Raw genomic sequence first — 20496 nt, forward strand, 5'->3', positions numbered from 1 at the left:
CCTTACAGATGCTCCTCTGTTACCTTTTGTACATGTTAGAAGAAAAGCATCTGACATTTTATGAGGAATAGCCCTAGCAGCAATGTAAAGTTCAAGTTTAAACCAGAAAGTTTTAGATCCTCATTTTTCCTTTCCATAAGGCCCTTTTCTTTCATTTAGGCAGCCACATTTCCTCCAACATTTAAAAAACGTTGTATGGATTTATGCTGGAATTTTCAAAGCCACCAAGAGGATTTGGATGCCAGACTGCAGCTCTTTTTAATGAGATCTGAACATCCAAATTCATACACAGATTGAATATACATTAGGCTTTGTATACGTGCTGGTGAACAACTAGCAGAGCTAGCAGCTATGCAACACCCAGAAATATACTCAATTTGATTCCACAACACCTTGGTTATTCCAAGCAGATCATCTACAGGGAACTAAGCAGCATACTGCCATAGCGAGTTGGTTCTGTTGTGCCAGATCCTAAAAGCAAGAAGCTGCAAAGCCATTTCACTTGCAAAGCCAAATTCTAAATATAAACCTCCCACCACAGGATATTCAATTACAAAGTCACAACTGCCTCCTAGTCCAATTAGCCTTTTTACAGGATTTTAGGGAACACCACCCTCCATCCTCAGCCAATCCGTCCTTCACCCCCAGAGGGCCAGTTTTCAAGGAGCGATAAGGTCAGCACGCATCGGGAGGAGGTGTAATCCCAATGGCCCCGCATGCCCGTGATGGCCAACTGGATTGCCAATTTGCCTTTGACTCCACGAGCTGTAGAAGTATAAAGCCATACGGGCACAATTGTCATTCTGGTGCTAGCTGGTGTTCTAAGTAACATTTTTTGTCAGGGCAGCATTTTTTGGCTTTCCAAAGAGAACAGTTAAACATTGTTCTTCAGGAAGCTACATGTGACTTAAAGAAAACAAGTGACATACAGCACAGAGAATTGATGGCAACCAAATATAAATCATAGTAGGAATAGGCAGTGCAGTAGACAGCAACAAGGATTCATTCTTATTGGAACTTTTTATCTAAAACTGCTTTAGGAACAATACCTGTCCAGATAAAAATAAAATGCAAACTAAATATGGACTTGTGTAGACAACTAGTGTTTTTAATATCACTTTAGAAAATAGGTATATCTATTTTTATAATCTGCAAATGATGGATTCCCTAGAAATATGAAGGTTTTTCCTCTTTGCACAGGAATCTGCTTGAACATCAATTTAATGATTACTACTGGTAGATGGAATTTTGATATCCATTTGGTAGTGATTTACACCAGTGTTTTCAAGGCTGCCAACAAGCAAATCCAGAAGGCAGGCAGCCAAAATTCCAGAAGAGACAACTGTCTTTTATTTTATAGCTTATGCATTTTGAGCTTAATATGATTTTCCACTAACAAGTTCTGTACCTTCTCCAAAGTGCTAAAACTGGTGTGCAGAATTGCAAAGTAACACAGCCTCTTTGAGGCAAGCTAATATTAAACTCATGGTAAAGTATAGAAGTTATACTGTTTACTTAGGGAAAAAAAACAGTAAGGTTAAAAGAACTACACATGATTCATTGCAGACACTTGTTTCAATGGACACATCTTTAAGCTTGACTATATATGACACGATATATCAGCTAAATGTTATTGTCCATTTCATACAGAATGAGCAAATACATAAGAGACAAGGAAAAGATTGCTGTAACACTTAAGAGGAGCACGGAGTATGCATTGGTTATATTGTGCGCTTGATAAATAGGATGCAAATTATATAAAATCTTTTTTCAGAAAGGCATCAAAACCAAGCTGCATTTGAAGGAGCAAAACCGGCACAAACAGAAACAGGGTTTTTTCACTTTTCAAGCAGAACTATAAGAAGTGGGCACACATTAGCATGGTGAGGTCCAAATCTCATGCTAAATATGATGACTGAATGTTTTCTAATGATTTCTAATGCGAACAGTATTCCATTTGCAGCAGCAATAGTAGTGAAGAAAAAGCTATTCACCCATTAGCCCAGAGTCTACACATTAAATGATGCCCTAGCTACCTCTTCACATCCATCAGCATGACAGATCAAACACAGTTTTGCTGTGTGAAGTGTTTACTCTTCCACCAATCACCTATTGGAAAGGTGACCCCTACCAGGACAGCATGTGGTCATTGCTCCTAAGAGCAATAGCTACCGCTTGGCCATTACCACCTGAAACCAAAATCATATTATCTAAATTGTTGATGATATAGAAAAGGTGTGACGACGTTTGTGCCTCCTGAAACTATAACTGCACAGAACTGAACACCACAAAGAACATCGCTCATTCTATTAGAAATTACTTTGCAAGTTAAGATGTGTAAGTCAAAACAGAACAGTCTGTAGAAAGCATAATCTTAACAGGTAAAGAATAATATTAATTCTGAAATAATGACCTTAAATGGATACTCCATGTTTAGATAAGAACTGGGAACGACTCCTTGTCTTTGCTTTCCTCTTCCTGTTTTTTGTCTGACTATAAAACTTATATCCCATCTCCTCTCTTAGTAACATTTGTCTATCCTAATGAATTCCTAAGCTATGTCTCGTTTCATACTCCATGGCTGCACAAAGAACAAGTGCCAGCTTTAAAAGAAGCACTCTTGCATAGCAGCATGGATCCTGTTGCATAATAGTACAGTGCAGGTGTAGCCTTAGAAACAGGATCTTATTCAAAGATGGGTTATGAGCCCACAGGCTACAAATCTTGACATGCATGACTGAAGAAATGACAAAAGCCACTGCAAACATGATGCTGATCCCACAAGATCACTCAGTCTAACCACATTGCATGCTTTTCCTCCACCTGTTACGACTTGTACAATATATACCTCTGTACACATCCAACTTGTAACAGATTCCTGGGCACCAATTAGACCAATTAGCCCAGTTTTAATATACATGATGCAAAAGACTTAAATAGACACTGAAGAGAAAGCAGGGTTACTCTAGATGTATTTTCTGTGTATTTTATTGGTCTGATACAATATACAAGCATACACAGCAGTATAGCCATGTGTACGTGTCTGGATATACATACATACACAAAATGCCATATGTATGATACATACAACAAACAAGGCCAGATTATCTGGTCTTGCAGAGATATGCCCAGCACAGGACCAAAGACCGTGGTGGAGGCATACAAGCCCTTCAGAACTGTGACACTCTCTGTTCCTACAGCTGCCTGGGGACCAGGACAGCTTCTGTAATAGGATAGGAAAACAACACTTATCTATTTTAGATCTAGTAATAGAGAAGATGATTGCTTTTATCTTATCACTGGTTATTCTGTTTTCCAAGGGTGATCCATTATTATTCAGATAATCATGACTTGCTGCCTTTACACCAGGAGATAAATGAAAGGTGCACAGAAACCGCTAAGTGGGATTCCACAGCATAAAGGTAGCTAATAAAGTCCGCCAGGGAGCCATGGAAGATGACGAAACTGCACTAGGTCCAACAGGTTGTTGGGATCCAGACGCTGAGGGGTGCGAAGTCTGGGCAAACACTCGAGAAAGAGTTCGATGAGAATCCTTGCTTTATTCTTTGCCCAGCCCCAATCCTGCTGTACTTACACGTCCCTCTAGTACCCTCTTCTAATACCACCACAGAAGCGGTAAGAGCCCACCAGCACGCTAATAAAGTTTTTCCACAATAAAGAATTTGTTATTGACGTATTTTATGAGAAAAGCAGTAGAATTGGTTAAGTTGGTTATCAGGCACCTGGCTGTGTGATTTACATAGGAAACCACAGTTGTTGGGAGCTGAAAAAGGAGAAGCCTCATGGCCTCACAGTGTGTTCTGGGAAGAACAAGATGGATAGTTACCAATTTTGTGTCTATTCGATATATTCTTTTTTAATTTAAAAATTTAAAATTTAATTAAAAAATTCGTTAATTTTTCCAGCTCATGAAAACAGAAAGAATATTGGTGATATAGCTCTGACAGATATATTTTGCTTGTTAATCAATAACAAATACATTTTAAGCCATATTTTTTACCATAAACTACTGCCAGTTAATAACCTAGACCTGAATTTCTTCCTCTGTTGCAAGTTCATGGCTTGGATCAATAAGACATGTTCCTATCATTTTCCCATCAGACATTACTGGAGAAGCAGTAGGCGTCTGTATGGTAAGTAGAGAGAGAGAAGGAGAAAAACTGGGGGTCATGGTTGGTGGAGGGTATCCAAGATTATGGATAAGAGGAGAACGAGGGTGGATTTTAAATGCTTGCCCTGATGTTACATTGGGCATTCGTGGAGGCACTGTCCTTATGCCAGGCTGAGCTACTGATGTTATCAAGGGAGGAGGAAAAACAAAAGATTTCTTCTCCTTAGGGAAGCTATGAATGTGTACGTTTTCATTTTTCAGTTTTGCAATATCATTAAACACTGAGGCAAGAGGCTGAAATCTGGGTTCCCAACTGAGCACATAATCCCAGTTATAACCACCTCCAGTATCTTCATCAGAGGTGCCAAGAGTTGCAAGTGAATCACACCCAGAATCCTGACTATCTGACATCAAGACATATTCTCTCGTGAGGTCTGTCATTATGTCTTTCTCTTTTATTCCAATTTTCTTAAGTGCTTGAGACAACATTTTATGTGCATAGGCTGTGTCACAGGCTTCTTCTCTGCCTTCTCCTTTAATAGCCTGCATGCTCTCCATGCTTTGCATGGTAGCCACGACATCCATTTCTCCAGACTGACAGGAGAGCTGATCAGACTCTCTTGGGATCCCCGAATCTGGCACCCGTGAGCCATGCTCACTCAGTGCCGAGCCAGCACTCTTTCTGCAAGGATGTTCATTGATCCTTTTGATTTCCTCGTCCTCTGCAGTTTCTCCTTCAGCAGAACTGTGGCCACTGGAGTCTGAATGCCTGCAGATGACACCATCGTCCTTCCCCTCTCTGATTCCTGCTAGGCTCAGCCATTCTGCTATGGCACCCATGGGAAGCATACTGCTCTCAGTACTTTGGATTTTCTGGCAGTCCTTATCTTCCGTGGCTGAATTCACATCAGTAGCTGAGGAGGATACTGTTTCTTTTTTCACACAAGAATTCATCAGATCTTTCCGCTTATGTCTCAGAATAAGTGCAATAAGACTGACCACAAGCAGTAGGAACACTATCAAGGAGACTGAAACGCTAATGGTCAGGCTGTATGCTGACACTATGGGATAACTTTCAGGAGAATTGGAAACATTTACCAAAACAGTGCATACTGTGGACTTTGACTCAATTTTGGGGCTATGAGCTCTTATCAAGAATTCCAGGGTGTCATCATTCCTTTTGCTGCCATTTTTCCTCCGGTGAACAGTCTGAGTCAAATAAATATTACCACTGGTTTGATTCACAGAAAAGAATGGAGAACTTTTTAGCAGGGAGTAATGAACAACTCCATCCAGTCCACCATCACTGTCTGATGCCGTCACTCTGCCAAGCAACTGGCCCGCTTCATTCTTCTCAGGGAGATTAAAGAAATACTCCTGTTGTGTAAAGACTGGGTCAAATTCATCTCTCCCCTCAATATCTACCTGAACTGTAATGACAGCCAGTGAGTCACCTTTGTCTTTTGCTTGGATTATGAAACAGTACCTATTCTGACTTTCGTAGTCAAACATTTGCTTTGTATGAATATCTCCTGTCAAAGGATCAATGAAGAACATGTCATGGTCTCTAGGAGCTTCACGATGAGCCAAACATGAAGACTGGATGGAGTAGGTAAGGTGTCCATAGGAGCCTTTATCAAAATCCAGTGCATTAACAGCACAAACAAAAGAAAAGGTAGGCAGATTTTCACTGACAATGCAGCTCAGGCTGGGAAACAAAAACAGGGGGGCATAATCGTTGTCATCTAGGACGCTAACAAGAACAACAGAAAAAGCTACATTTTTTACATCAGTTCCTCCATCTGTGGCTTGGATGATCAAAATGAATTTCATGGTATCCTCATAATCCAGCGTTTTCATCAAATCCACTGATCCCGTTTTCTCATCCAAATGAAAATGTCCCCTGTCATTTCCAGAGATGATAGCATATGTGATCTCTGCGTTAGTGCCTGCATCGCAGTCATTTGCTGAAACTTCAGTGACATGACTACCTACAGGGATGCTTTCTTTGACATGAATATGGTACTCTGGACTGCTAAATACTGGAGAATTATCATTAACATCCAGCACAGTTATTAGCACAGTAGCAGTTGAATTCAAGGAGGGCGTTCCCCGATCAGAGGCAAGGAGAACCAAACGGTGAGAAGCAGCCATTTCCCTGTCGAGAACATTGCTCAAAACAAGACTGCCAACAAGTTTGTAGGATGTTTCTAACTCCATGATGCTTGTTTCCACTGAGAATAAATTCTCAGTATTGCCATCAATAATAGAATATTCAACATACGTGTTTTCATGTGTCCAATCATGGTCGATGGTTGAAAATGTGAGGACACTTTCTCCAACTGAGGCATCCTCACTCACGCTGAGATTGTACAGATCTCTTGTGAACTGAGGGGCATAGTTATTTACATCTTCTACATGCACCTCTACGGAGGTAACTGCACTCAGAGTGGGACTGCCACCATCCATGGCTTCTATCAGGAGCTGAATAATGGAAATCTTTTCCAGCTGTGTCACTGGTCCCGTAGTGAACACTGAACCTGAAAATAAAACAGAATTAACAAAAACCCACACTTCACACTCACTAAGGCAAATAAATGTGATTCCAAAAGCTAAATCTAATCAGTCATATTTGAAAATGACTCAACAGTAATGGCTGCACACCCCAAAGTGACTCTCACATCCAGAGAGTAGTAGGTCAACAGCTCAATGTCTAGATGGAGATCAGTGATGAGTGGTGTCCCTCAGGGCTCTGTACTGGGACCAGTACTGTTTGATATCTTCATCAGTGAAATAGCGACATCGAGTGCACCCTCAGCAAGTTTGCAGATGACACCAACTTGAGTGGTGTGGTTGACACGCCCGAGGGATGGGATGCCCTCCAGAGATACCTGGGCAAGCTTGAGAAGTGGGCCCACGTGAATCTCATGAGGTTCAACAAGGCCAAATGTAGGGTCCTGCACCTGGGCTGGGGCAACCCCCAGTGTCAATAGAGGCTGGGGGATGAAGGGATTGAGAACAGCCCTGCCGAGAAGGACTTGGGAGTACTGGTGGGTGAAAAGCTGGACATGGGCCAACAATGTGCACTCGCAGCCCGAAGGCCAACCATATCCTGGGCTGTATCAAAAGAAGTGTGGACAGCAGGTTAAGGGAATTGATTCTTCCCTTCTACTCTGCTCTCATGAGACCCCAACTGCAGGGCTCTGGAGCCCTCAGCACAGCAAAGACATGGACCTATTGGAGTGGGTCCAGAGGAGGGCCACAAAAATTATAAGAGGGATGGAGCACCTCTCCTATGAGATCAGGCCGAGAGAGTTGGGGTCATTCAGCCTGGAGAAGGCTCTAGGGAGACCTTCTTGTGGCCTTTCAGTACTTAAAGGGGGCTTATAAGAAAGATGGGGAAGGACATTTTAGTAAAGCCTGTTGCAATAGGACAAGGGGTGATGGTTTTAAACTAAAAGAGGGAAGATTTAGACTAGATAGAAGGAAGAAATTTTTTACAACAAGGGTTGTAAAACAGAGTGAAAAAAAGGTGAAACACTGGCACAGGTTGCCCAGAGAGGTGGTAGATGCCCCATCCCTGAAAACATTCCAGGTCAGGTTGGATGGGGGTTTGAGCAATCTGATCTAGTTGAAGAAGCCCCTGCTCATTATGGGGGGGTTGGAACCTTGCAACCCAAACTATTCTATGATTCTAAGAAATCATAGTTAACACTGCGAAGCCAAGGCCTACCCCCAATGATGCAGTATCAAATACACATACTGCATTTAGACTAGCAAGAATTTCTCTTCCTAGGAACAGGCTGAACATGCAAACTGCACAAAATAAAAGGCAAAAGAAAGCAAAGGAAATATAGGCTCCTTATTAGAGATGGCTATGCTGTGCAAGCTCATTACTGAAGGTTGTTAGTTCTCATGTTTTGCGTGCAATCCAGTAACAGCATTATGGACTTGTTTGTTATTTAAGATAGGTTTGCCGGTAAGTTACGTAAACATCTTTCATTCAAATTGCTTATCTAAACATGGGGGTTAGATTAGATGATCTTGACAGGTCACTTCCAACCCAAACCATTCAATGACTCTATGTTCAGAAGCCGTCTACTTCTACTTCACTTTTCACAGTGTATAGCTAAGCACCACAGAGACAACGCTGCGTGACAACTTTCAGATCACAGCTGAAAACAGCCACGATCCAAACACAAAGACAGGTTGGTGAATACAGAGTAACAAATGGGTAAATAAGAAAACAGCTTTAACTGGGTAAGGCATTTGCATATTCAGTGTTTGTAGTTACCATCACCCAACAAACATTGCATTCAAAAATTCATCTTGTGTAAACACCTGGGAATGGCAAATAAGCGATAAGAACTTGCTCACTGAACAGTAGTTGCACATCATTTTTGCAGTATCTAGTTATCTCTCAGTCTGATATTCCCAAAAATCTTACGTACACATGCATACAAAGAGAGATACACAGTTTTCCACCTACCAGGGTGTTACATTAGGCCAGAAAATTTAAATCAGTAAATCTCTAAACTATTGACGAAAATTATGTACTTTGGAGAGAGCGTTCCCAATTTAGAAAACTTTTTAACTGTATTTAGGATCTCTAAAGAAGAAATCTTAAAAACATATTGCCCAAACTGTAGAGATTATGATAGGTTCAACTTATACTGAAAAATAACGAGTATGAACTTAAACTGAATGAAATGTAATACATGAGCTGAAATGTTATGAATCAATGCAAACCATACAGCAACTCTTCTATATAATCACATCAGAGGAGTGGTACCTATAGGATGTTGTGACTAGCTGCCTTGTCCATGGTTCAGGGACAAACTGAGAAACTCCAGTCTTTGATGAGATCAGTTCTTCAGCAATAATGGCAGATTTAGCCAAAACATATGGTGGACTTTGGCCACCAAAGACTTTCAGAACTCAAGTGATCACTGGCAACAGGTGAGGAAGTACAATAGCACTCTTCAATTTACACTGAAAAAGCTGAAATAATAAACCATGCTTACAGACTCACCATTCTTGTGATCAATGGAAAATCCCTGAGAGGAAGAGAGGATTTTGTAGGAAATCATTCCATTATGCCCCGAATCCCTATCCACAGCAGAGACTGTCAGAACAATGGCATCCATAGAAATGAGCTCTGGCAAGCTCACCTGACATATAAAGCAAAATTACAGTTTTGATAGAGCTTAATAAAAGATTTTGAACATAAAAATTACATTTTCCTTCATTTGATCTTATTAGAAAAACCAAACACAGTTCCCAGCTTTGGAAAAAGTTTCACCTACCCGTTTTCTTCTGGGAGAAAAGAGAGTTGAGATGATACTGAAAACGATGCATGCAATACAGCCAAAATTTATAGTAAACTTTAGAGCAGTAGTAAAATCCATCTAGTTCTAGTTCATTATGACAATGAGTTCAGTGAATCACTGAATTTCTTTTTTCAGCAGTACACTAATGGAAGGAATACCTACAATGGACTGCAACTAAAATTAGCTTTTCTCCCTGTTTTCAGAAACGCCTTGATTTTTGTACACGGAATACAGTCTGCAAGTCCCTGTCTGGAGTGTACGATTGACCATATAAAAAAACAACACGTGCACCCTGAAAACTCCAGCACCAGAGTACTTAATCATCACTAGATTATTCCTAGAATTTAGTTTTTCAAAATGTTCCCTTCTTTCTTCATATAATCTAGGAAAGTCCTTTCCCTTCTTAAGGGCTTCCATTATTTGAAGTCCAGATACAGTATTTTTGTGACCAAAGTTTCCTTCCACCTTATAAATCCAATTTCAAATGAACAGTATGATACAGCAGCTACCTTTGTCATAATTTCAAGTGTTAGTTTAAATCATTTAAACAGAGAGATTATATGTATATAATAGCCATATATATATACGAAACTATATATGAAAGGTATAAATATGAAAACACTTGAAAGGAGAATAAAAGGGTAAAAATTACAGGATGATGAATAGGGAATTACACATATCATCAACCGACAAGAAGCAGTGTCGCTTACTGTCCAAGCAACACATCAAAACACCAGGATTGTGGAGAGAAAAGCTCAGCTGTTTACACTGGCATAGTCAACAGAGCTACACTGTTTTGCATCAGTTAATAAACTTGCCTGTAATGTCTGCTCCAGTCTACAAAAAAATCCCTAGCACTTGCACAAGCAAGTACTTGCCTAAACTGTTCTCCAAAATCAGACACATATGAGGGTTGAGGAAAACTTAAGGCAAGGTCTAAAAATCACTTCAGCATTAATAGTGCATTTTTTTAATTTCAGAATTTAGACTTGTGAGTTTAAGTGGGCAATTTACTCAAATCCTGACAACTCAGGCACCTGAAAGTTGCACAGGTACCTACAGTCTGTCCCATAGTTATCTAAGTGACTAAACTGCTGCGCCTGCACATGCTCAGAGGTTGAAATTTCTTTACTAAGCCAAATGTTTAGACTTATTTCTTGAATAAATATGTCTGAGATTTATAAATGAAGCATTATTAAATCCAAGTCTTCTGTGGTGCCTCATATTTTTGGCTCTGAGCACATCCACCACACACGAAAAGCACCAAGTCAAGCAAACAGCTCAGCTCAGCTCACAGGATTGCAGAATGGCAGGGGTTGGCGGGCACCTCCAGAGGTCATCTTGTCCAACCCTTGCTCAGAGCAGGGTCACCTACAGCAGGGTGCCATGACTGTGCTGAGTTTTGAGTATCTCCAGGGATGAAGACTCCACAACCTCTCTGGGCAAATGCTTGTCCAGAAGCTGAGCTCTGTACCCTCCTCGGTCTAGCAGGGGATGTTGGGAAGATCAAAACCCATATCCCTCACTTCCTAGATGAGGGCCATTGCTATATGGCAGGGTTACACATTAGAAACTACATGTGCATGACCTACCACAGGGGCATTTACTACACCTCTGTGGAGCTGTGTAACTGAAAATGAAGAAATTCATGCCATAGTAACAGGGCTGGAATAAACTTGTTTACCATTCTCTCAGAAGAAGGAAATTCTGAACACTGGACCCTGCTCCCCAAACTGGTTTGGATTATATCCAGTAACTCCTAGTGATGAATGCATGGTGCGTGGAGTACAGCTAGCATTCACACCACTTTTTTCTGAAGTCAGAAACCACAAACATGAAAACTGACAATTCCCTCAGTCCTTTTAGCAGAATTCCTAGGAAGGGGCTGGGGTTTCCCAGAAGAGCTCTGTTCTGTTTCAGCTCAGTAATAGTTTGCAGACACCTTCCTTCTCAGTGCTCAAATGCATTTTTAAGACAAATATAAACAAGCACCCCTACTATTTATCCTCACATAAGGAAAGACATCACATGTTTGTTGTCCATTTGTCACCTTCCTACCTGATACGAATCCTGAGTAAACACTGGTGGGTTATCATTGATGTCCAAAACACGGATGACAAGTTCGGCTTCTGTTTGATGTACAGAATCTGAAACTACGATTCTCAGCTTATACACAGCAGTTTCTTCAAAATCTAATGGTTCCACCACTGTTACTACACCGGTGTGTTCGTTGATGGCAAATTTCATTCCAGGACTATTATCATAAATAAAACCAAACTGAAGTGCTGGCCTGGAGTCTGCATCACTTGCTGACACCCGAGTCACTACAAAACCAGGCAGGGCATCTGAAACAATAATTTTCAGAATAAGTCATAGCTAAAAGATGACGTTAAAATTTCTGAAGATTATGCCAATTTTGTAATATTGAACCTTAGATATATGTAAACGTTCTGTATTAGCTTTTTGTGCATTTTGACTTTGTGTTTTAGAATATGATCAATATCCAGAAATGCTACAGAAACAGTAGTGGATTTCTTCAAATGCATCTGCTTTATCCCAATTTTAATTTGCATTTTCTTTAGACTTTCCCAGATCCAGTGTAGCCGTAACTGTTTCTTCACCAGCAACAGGAACTTCTATGGTTTCCCACAAGCATTTAGGTGACATGAATTTTTTGAACAGTGGCACAAACTTCCACAAGAATACTTAACCGAGGCATCAGAGTTCCCTGGTCTGTGTAGAACCAACAAATGCAATTCTGAAGCTTCTCCAAAGGAAGAGAAGGCCACTAGAGTGAAAAGAGACCTCCAGCAAGGCCTACATGGCACAAAAATCTGAAGAGCTCAAAGTATAATCCTGTAAAACTGAGAATCTGGATACAGAAAGCTTCTGTCATGTGCCAGTTGACAGTACCAGGTATTGCAAACAGAACCTATTAGTGATCATCTAACAAAGCCTGGAGATAACAGAAACGAAACCATTTCCCATTTGCATGCCTGGGGCATTAAGCCTCAAGAACACTGTGTGATGTCCTAAAGCAAGTGTTCTTAAACGGAATACAAAAACCTAAATAACTAGCCAGTAGTTTACAGCTGCTGTGCATTCGTGACTCCTGTACTTGTCATTATCACTGGGAGCTACATTTAGGAAAGGCTAAAAAACATCACTAGAAAGACAGCTTTGATATCTTTTGTTAACAGGAGTACTGGAATTTCTGCACCTAAATCTTTATAAATTTTCTGCTGTGTACCTCAGTGCAGTGTGTGCAGTGCATCTCAGTGTATGATGCCTGTATTTGAAAATACTGGGCTTAAGACTCAAGGTCTGCAAATGTTGAGCTAATATCACACAACATACCAGATGTGTGCTGGGATGAGAACTCAGGAGGTCCTGGGTCCTCCTCTTCATGATCATCAACTGGATCAAGCTATAGAGCATTTTAAAGCTTCATTCAAATTTACAGAAATTATGTCTTTCATCACAGTGAAGTTCAAAATGTCTCATTTCTAGCAATGCCGACTTTAACACCAAGTATTTTTTATTGGAGAAAAACAGAAATTGAAGACATCTGAAGAATATAACACTGGAGTCCAAAATGAACAGATTACAGATGTATTTCTGCAGAGTTTGTTTTCCTCTTTCTGAATTGCCTATGGTTTTGTTCCAAACTATTCTTAAACACAATGTCTAAAGATTAAGAATAATGTCTCTGAGAACAAAAGCAGATCACAATTTACTTTGATATTTCAGTATTAATATGATCCATTATCCTTTTTACTACAGTTGCTTGGTTACACAAATCACCAAAAGCACTGTCGTTGTCTGACAAATCCCAATCTTAAAACCTAGCTGTACTATCACACTTACTTTCTGGGACCTCCACTTCACCTAGTGGCTGGACAACTGGAGCATTGTCATTAACATCTAACACTTGTATCCGCACAATACTTGTAGCAGAAAGTCTGGGATTTCCTTTATCAGCAGCTTGTACAACCAACCTACAATTAAAGGAAACAGTAATTGTCACTATTGGTCAGAAATCACAGAGTTACCCACCGATGGAAAAGAAAAGTTACAAACAAAAAGATTAGCCCTTTATGCCCCTCCTTGCAACTCTAAAATTCCATCTTTCTTTCTGTAAGGCTGACTGTCTGGAGTTTTATTTTTTGTGTCTCGCAGTAAAAATGTCCAGGAGATCCTAGGTAGCAAAAACATAACAAAATCATACAAAGAAAAGCAAATACTAATCTGTATTCATTTCACCCAATTTCATACCAAAAGTACATGGTTAAACAAGCTAGCAAGACTCTTTCAAATAAGACACGTTTCTTCAGTTGGTAATTCAGAGCAGGAATTAAAACTTAAGCACTAAATTGTCCTTTGGAGGAACCTGACTCTCCCCATTGTTTATAAAGCGACAACAGGAATGCGAAAATTGAGTAATATGAAAACATCCAAAGTAATATTCAACCAAAATGTCTGCAGACATTTGCAGAATTGCATGCCAAATACATGCATCATTTGACAATGGCAAAGTTCCCACTGATTTTAATGGGACCAGACTCTCACTGTCAGATTAAGAGAGTTTTCCTGTATGCTGCTATCTTACACCTGCATAAGGATGGCTAGTAGATTCTGTTATCAACCTTTTGATTTCCACAACCAACATAGCAAAGAAAACAGTAAGCAATGACCTGGTAAACAGGGATAACAAGATGTTTGGGAACTAGCTTCCTAACGATAAAGAGCAAATGTTAATTGTAAGCAAAGCAAAGATTATTTGGAAGGCTTCAGCGCTCCCCAGTACTAAAAATTAACCAGAAGGGAATTCAAAATTAAATCTAACTCAACAGGTTCTCTGAAAAAAGGAACAGACAAAAAAAGAAAACATCAAGCTATGTGAAAGGACATACAAGTCAGAGCCTGGCATCTCAATTAAATGTTTTGTGTACTAACAACTGTTTGCATGTCACATCATATTTTCTGGGTCTCCCTGAAGATCTTCTAAACGCTTTCTTTCTCTCATTTTCTAAGTCACAGTTTCCCCATTTAAAGTGTCAGATAGATATTACTTCCTAAATGTTCACAAGACAACATGGAATACCAAGGCTTTAACTCAAGCTGTGGGTTGCAGGACTTCCATTCCTCAACCACACCAGCTCTGCTCTGGGTGTCCTTGTGGTTTCTGTCACCGACAGAACACATAACTTGAATTGCAGGCTAGTATTCAATCAGTGACCACGTATAATTCCATACAGAAAGTGTATTTTGTTTTTTTAAGAATTAATATTGGTAAGGTATACATATGGAAATATTTTACTAAAAATAATCACTTTCTAAGGTTTCAGGAAAAAACTCTCATAGAAACATTTCAGCCAAAGCATTAAAATTAAGGTTCTGTCAACACTTTCATTATAACTCCTATTATAAGGGACTTAGAACTTCTGGGGATGAAAACGTTCAATTTAGATAAAATAAACAACTCCTTGCAAATTTGAAAGAACCACTGGTAACATTTTGAAATTTAACTGTAAAACAGTTTTGAAAGCTTCTTTTGCTATTCACTTTTCACCTAATAATATACAGATTAATATCGTATTAATAAAGAGAAGAAATATGTAGCTTCAGATTCCTCAAACAAACGGTCAATTTAAAAGATTAGAATTCCAACATAAATACTGAAATAAATCAGGCTCCCAGTTAAAGACAGATATGAGAATTATTATGTTTACATATTCAATGCTTCATCAACAGTAAACATCCTTCCTTTGAAGGATTTATTCTAGGCATTCTTTTAAAGTACTAGTTACAAATAAAATGTATTATGATATTTAAATGTCTGAAAATCAGAACTGATGTTTTTGATTCAGTGAAAAACTAAAAAATAAACTCCAAATGAAGTGTTCTGTATATGAAGTTAAAACAAAGTATTTCCTTTAGGATACTATTATCAAATTACACTGATATTTAAAAGAAAATCGTATGCTGTTGATCTTTTTGATGTGGTTTTCTAAGAGTTGTTCTGGTTCATAAGAATTCTGATTGGTTGTTTAAAATTTTGAGGCCCCAGAGGATAGGAAAACTTGCAAATACTTTAACTGATGCCACAACCACATGAACAAAAAAAAAAAAACAAACCAAAAAAGACTATGTGTATGTGTCTATTGACACATATTTTTTGTACAGATTGCAACACATAAAAAGGGATTATTAATAAATCTGCATACTCCCATTTTCTCTTCAAGGGATGATTTAATTGCTTTCTAATTCCAATTATGGCATGACCTGTAACGAATAATTGTCATGTCCACTTGATCACATTTACTCACAGTTTATTAGAAAACAGGAAAAAAATAATACTTCATACAGGACATTTTATAGATGGAAACAGTTTACGGAAGCATCTTTATCAGATTATGGAGAAGAAAATTTGGACTATATTCTAATTAAAGAGGAGAACATGTCCCTGTTTCTTGGATTTGGTTTGAGTGCTTACTCTGTGTCTTTACATACTTATAAAAAATGGTTCCAGGGAGGAATGGCTGTACCATTCTTGATAAACTGAAATTCAGGAACTGTCGTCATTCCTATAGTGAACCATCACACTCATTTATATCAGTAAGTGTTGCCATTGATTAAATAAGACTATATTTCTTCCCCTAAATTTGAGAAATACATAAGAATCCATGGTACAAATGGGCAGCTTTAGTGCTGTTCTCAATGCTGTCTAGCTTGCAACTCAGGCTGTGTGGTTAATACGAGCAATCTTAAGTTAAAGTCAACAAAAAGAATACAGTTTCATAAGAACCTTGCATACAAACCTGTAAGATGAAGCATTTTCGTGATCTAGGACTGTATTAGTTGCTAAAATCCCTCTTGCTGAATCAATTACAAATGTTGCATTTTCATTACCAGATAAAACTGAGTATTCAGTTTCTCCATTCAGCCCACTGTCAAGGTCAGTTGCAAATATCTGTTTGGGAGCAAAACTGAGGCTTAATTCAAAATGGCAGAATGCGGCTTCAGAAAGAAAAACCTTATACTACAGTTTCTGGTTACTTTCCTTTCGACTGCACAGGTTTAAGCAAATAATCACATTGGTCCCCAACATGAGTGTCATGTGAGGTCACAAAATCTGCTCATGAATTGCAATAGGATGCACATGAATTCCTTCCCTGAGTAATTTGAAATTCAGCTACATAAAGCACTAGGGCTGAATGTAATCATTTCACACTGCTTATATTACTATAAGGTTGCTGTTAGAATGCTGTCTCTGTTTAGTGCATAAAAATGCACATTTTCAGGGGTGTGTGACTGGCCTTTAAAGTATTACTGCTATACAGACAGACAAAGGATAACATAATTAAATTATTAAGTTTTCAAAGCTTTCATGGAATAATTCATTAATTACTTTTTAAAATAAAAACCAGGAAATGTAAAAAGGGCAGAGGCAGGCTGTAAAACTAACAGAATAAATAACATTCGACATCAGTGAACAGGTTTCTCAAAGACTCCTCTGACTCTTTGAAGAGTCATCTTTGTATTTTTCTGGTTGCTGAACCAGCATTATAATGAGCAATGAGGCAACCAGTCAGACTGAATAAAGGAAACATAATAGAATGTATTCTGTCATAAAATTTTGACTACACATCTGGGTTGACTGCCTTTTGATTTTTCTCCATTCCTGGACATATGTTTCTCTAAATACAATGTCCATCAGTTTCTGATCACTTTGCCCTGGAGGCATTTGTAGCTTTCCATTTATTTATTCTCTAGAGGAGGAATATCTTTAGTACCTGACATGACCCTCACTGTGACCTGACTTGCAATGCAAGAACATGTACTGAGGAAATTATGCGTTCTTCTAGTCCAACTGATGTCTTCTTTTGCTCTAACACAGCCAGCTGGAAACACTTTCAGAGAATGGATCCATTCAGAGGAAGAAGTGTTTGCACATTTAAATTGAGACAAGCTGCTCTTTAGGCATCAGATTTTAAATTGAACACTTGGGTTTGACTCTACTAGTCTGATGAGTTGAAAGTATTCTTTTTATTGCTATAGCCCTTTCAGTAGATGCATTAATGCAAGAACCAGCCTATATTGTAACCAGAACCACAGCTTTGAATGGTATTTTTGAACTACTTGAAGAGAGAAACAGAAAAATAAAAAAATAAAATAAAAAAAAGAATTTGAAGTCCAGCTGCACAACTATTAAGAATACAGAGAATTCTCTTTCAACTAAACAATCCTGAAAGAAAGATTTGAAATGTGTTCTAGAAAAAAATCGTTGAATATTTTAGATGTGCAAGCAAAGTAGTAGCAACACCAAGAACCCCACTCCCAGTTTTTAAGTTACAGTGGTCCAGAAGAGACCTAGCAGGACTGTAGTCATGAACAGATCAACTGAACTTCTTAACTACAGCACTGGGCTTGGGAAGATATATTTCTACTTACCTGTATGATGTCTGTTTTAGGACTTTGGCCTTCCCATACTGATGCTTTGTAATAGCTTTGCTCAAATTTAGGTGCATTGTCATTCACATCTTGAATCAAAATTGTCACTCCACAGAGTGCTGAATTCAAGCTATTTTCAGCCAAAACTGAAAGATGTATTTTATTCTTAGCTTCATAATCAAGAGACTTTGGCTTGTTTACTGTGATTGCACCTGGTTTATTAAAATAAAAATAAAATAAAAAAATAAAGATCGGGCTTATGTAGTCAGGAAGAAACACCCACAAATGGAGTTATGAAATCTCTAATGTTTGAGATCTCCTTCACTGAACACGACAGAACTGCGGCAAGCTTCCCACCATGTCTTTCCTCTACCTAACATCACCCCCTGCGTGCTGGGGGGACAGCTGAGTTTTCACTGATCAACCACCACACTGGAAATGTCCTAAAACAAAGCAGATTTACTTGTAGAGGGATAGTGACGAAGAATCTGGCTGCATGCCACATCCTCCTTGACATGTGACAATGAGCCAGCTGTGTCTGAAGAGACTCTTGGCCCTCATCTGAGAGTGGCTACATCTAGTTCTCCATCTGTATCCAAGTCAGGCAATAGCTGTATCAACTTCTGTATCTGATTGACATACAGGTAAAACACTGACTCCTTCCAATGCAGCGAGTACAACCCACCCCCCACAGTTGTTATCCTATCAAAAAGAATCAGTGAAAATTATTGAGACTACAAGCACAACTAGACATCTCCACATTCAACCTGAAATGCCTTTGGAAATCTGTGGTCATTGTTTCAGTGTTCTAGGTAATATAGTAATATACTCAAAATTCTTCATTACATCTAAATATCAGACACAGTTCATTAGCATCTTATTTTCATTAGATTTCAAATTCTGATTTGCATGGATTTTTCAGTAATGATGCCATAAATATCTAATATCCCGAACTTGTGATAGCATAAGAACCTATTCTACTGTTTCTCCAAGCTAGTGCTTCTTAGTTTTTATTTTCTAAGATAAGCAGCAATGATTGACTACTGTTTATGTATCTGTCCAGTATTCAAGAATTGCGTCTTGAGCATAAAGATTTCAAAGCTGGCAGGTGGTCCCTCTTCAGCACAACACTTAAAAATTATCACATTCTCTATACAGAAGAGGCAAAATACACAGTGTCAGAAGGAATACACTTCAAGATGACACAGAATAACTGAAAGATTCTAGTGTTAGTGTGGAGCAAATAATCACGTTTGAGGTACAACACCTAGAAGGAACAAGTGAAAGAACCAGAGTTGCTCATTCTAGAGAAGGGCACACAAAGAAGAAACAGGGTAATAGTTTTCAAATATGTAAAGAATAGCTTTTTTTGTCTTTGTCTTACATCTATTATTACTACGTTAAGAAGTAATAATTTTAAATTGTTTCAACACACATTCAAATAAATATGAATAAAAACTTTCCAACTTTCAAGACCTTTACAGACTATTGAGAAGGTTTGCAGAATCACTATCACTGGAGGTTTTTAAGAAGATGACAGACAAACTTCTGTCTATTCAGGCACAGCTGATTCCCTTTCTGTGTCAGATGACAGATAAGTTCATGTCTTTGGGTCATTGTCTACATACTTTATATGATTCTACAGTACAATAAATCCCCGAGAATAGGAGAAAGTCTTCTCCAAAATGGCGTTAATTAACAGCAGTGCTTGAAAAGACTAGCAGAGCACACCTTTGGCTGTTTAGAATACCTAAGATAGAAAGGGCATCGATATAGCTGAAAATATTTCTGCTGTAGAAACAATGGGTAGAGAGTTACTGGTGCCAAAATTAATGCTGAGGTAAGAACTGCTCTTAAGAAGTCCTGAAAGGCAACACTTCAATTAATGTTTTCTAAGAAACAGAAGACAGGTTTCAGAAGAGAGGAAACAGAAGTAACCAGAATCGCTCGAGTATCTCGAAAGAAGACTTCTGACATCCACTGCTATAGAAATTCCACGATGGTTTGCGAAGACAGTGCTTGTGAGACTCTTAAAAACATCATGTAATCATTTTTCAGACTGGATTGATAAAAAAAGAGGAAAATCTCATTTGATTTTTTTTTTCTTTTTTTCTTTTGGAGGTGATATCAGAGAAGAATCACTTTCTTGGGCATAAACTTGCCTGGCTCTAAGATGTTCTCTAAGATTAATCTTTCTAGCTTTATTTCAGTGAAATAAGAAGGACTTGGACATCAAGTGTATGCACTTTAAGTGCCCCTCATCTGGAAAAAACAAAATTATTTTAACTGTCCATCAGCATCAAACATGATAGCTTTACAGGAGTACACCACTTGATGCCCGGAGACCTCAGAATAACCCAGGAACTCAGGGAGAAAGCCATTTGTTAAGCATACAACCTATTTAGACCACTTCTGAAGGAAACTGCTTACACTGTCTATGCCATCCCAGAAAGACTCCAGCTATTGAGAAGGCAAACTCTTTTGCTACAGATGTTTAGGAGCTGAGAGGCAACCAGAGTAGCTACGCTATCTTACACGCCTTAGATGAGAGCACGGAAATGCACAAGGGGAATGCGCCGC

At 38.8% G+C, this 20496-nt stretch overlaps 1 protein-coding gene across 1 annotated transcript in view; it reads right to left on the minus strand.

The window, feature by feature from the left end:
• Window positions 1–3014: 3014 nt before the first annotated feature.
• The window catches only part of DCHS2 (dachsous cadherin-related 2), a 77531-nt gene continuing 60049 nt past the window's right edge, over window positions 3015–20496 (minus strand). Inside the window, 6 exon segments of the mRNA XM_074589717.1 lie at window positions 3015–6672; window positions 9165–9303; window positions 11521–11807; window positions 13330–13460; window positions 16284–16435; window positions 17917–18128. Coding sequence (XP_074445818.1) covers window positions 4046–6672; window positions 9165–9303; window positions 11521–11807; window positions 13330–13460; window positions 16284–16435; window positions 17917–18128 — 3548 coding nt within the window. The 3' untranslated portion in view covers window positions 3015–4045.

This window comes from Larus michahellis, chromosome 5, assembly GCF_964199755.1.
Source record: "Larus michahellis chromosome 5, bLarMic1.1, whole genome shotgun sequence".
Lineage (NCBI taxonomy): Eukaryota > Metazoa > Chordata > Aves > Charadriiformes > Laridae > Larus > Larus michahellis.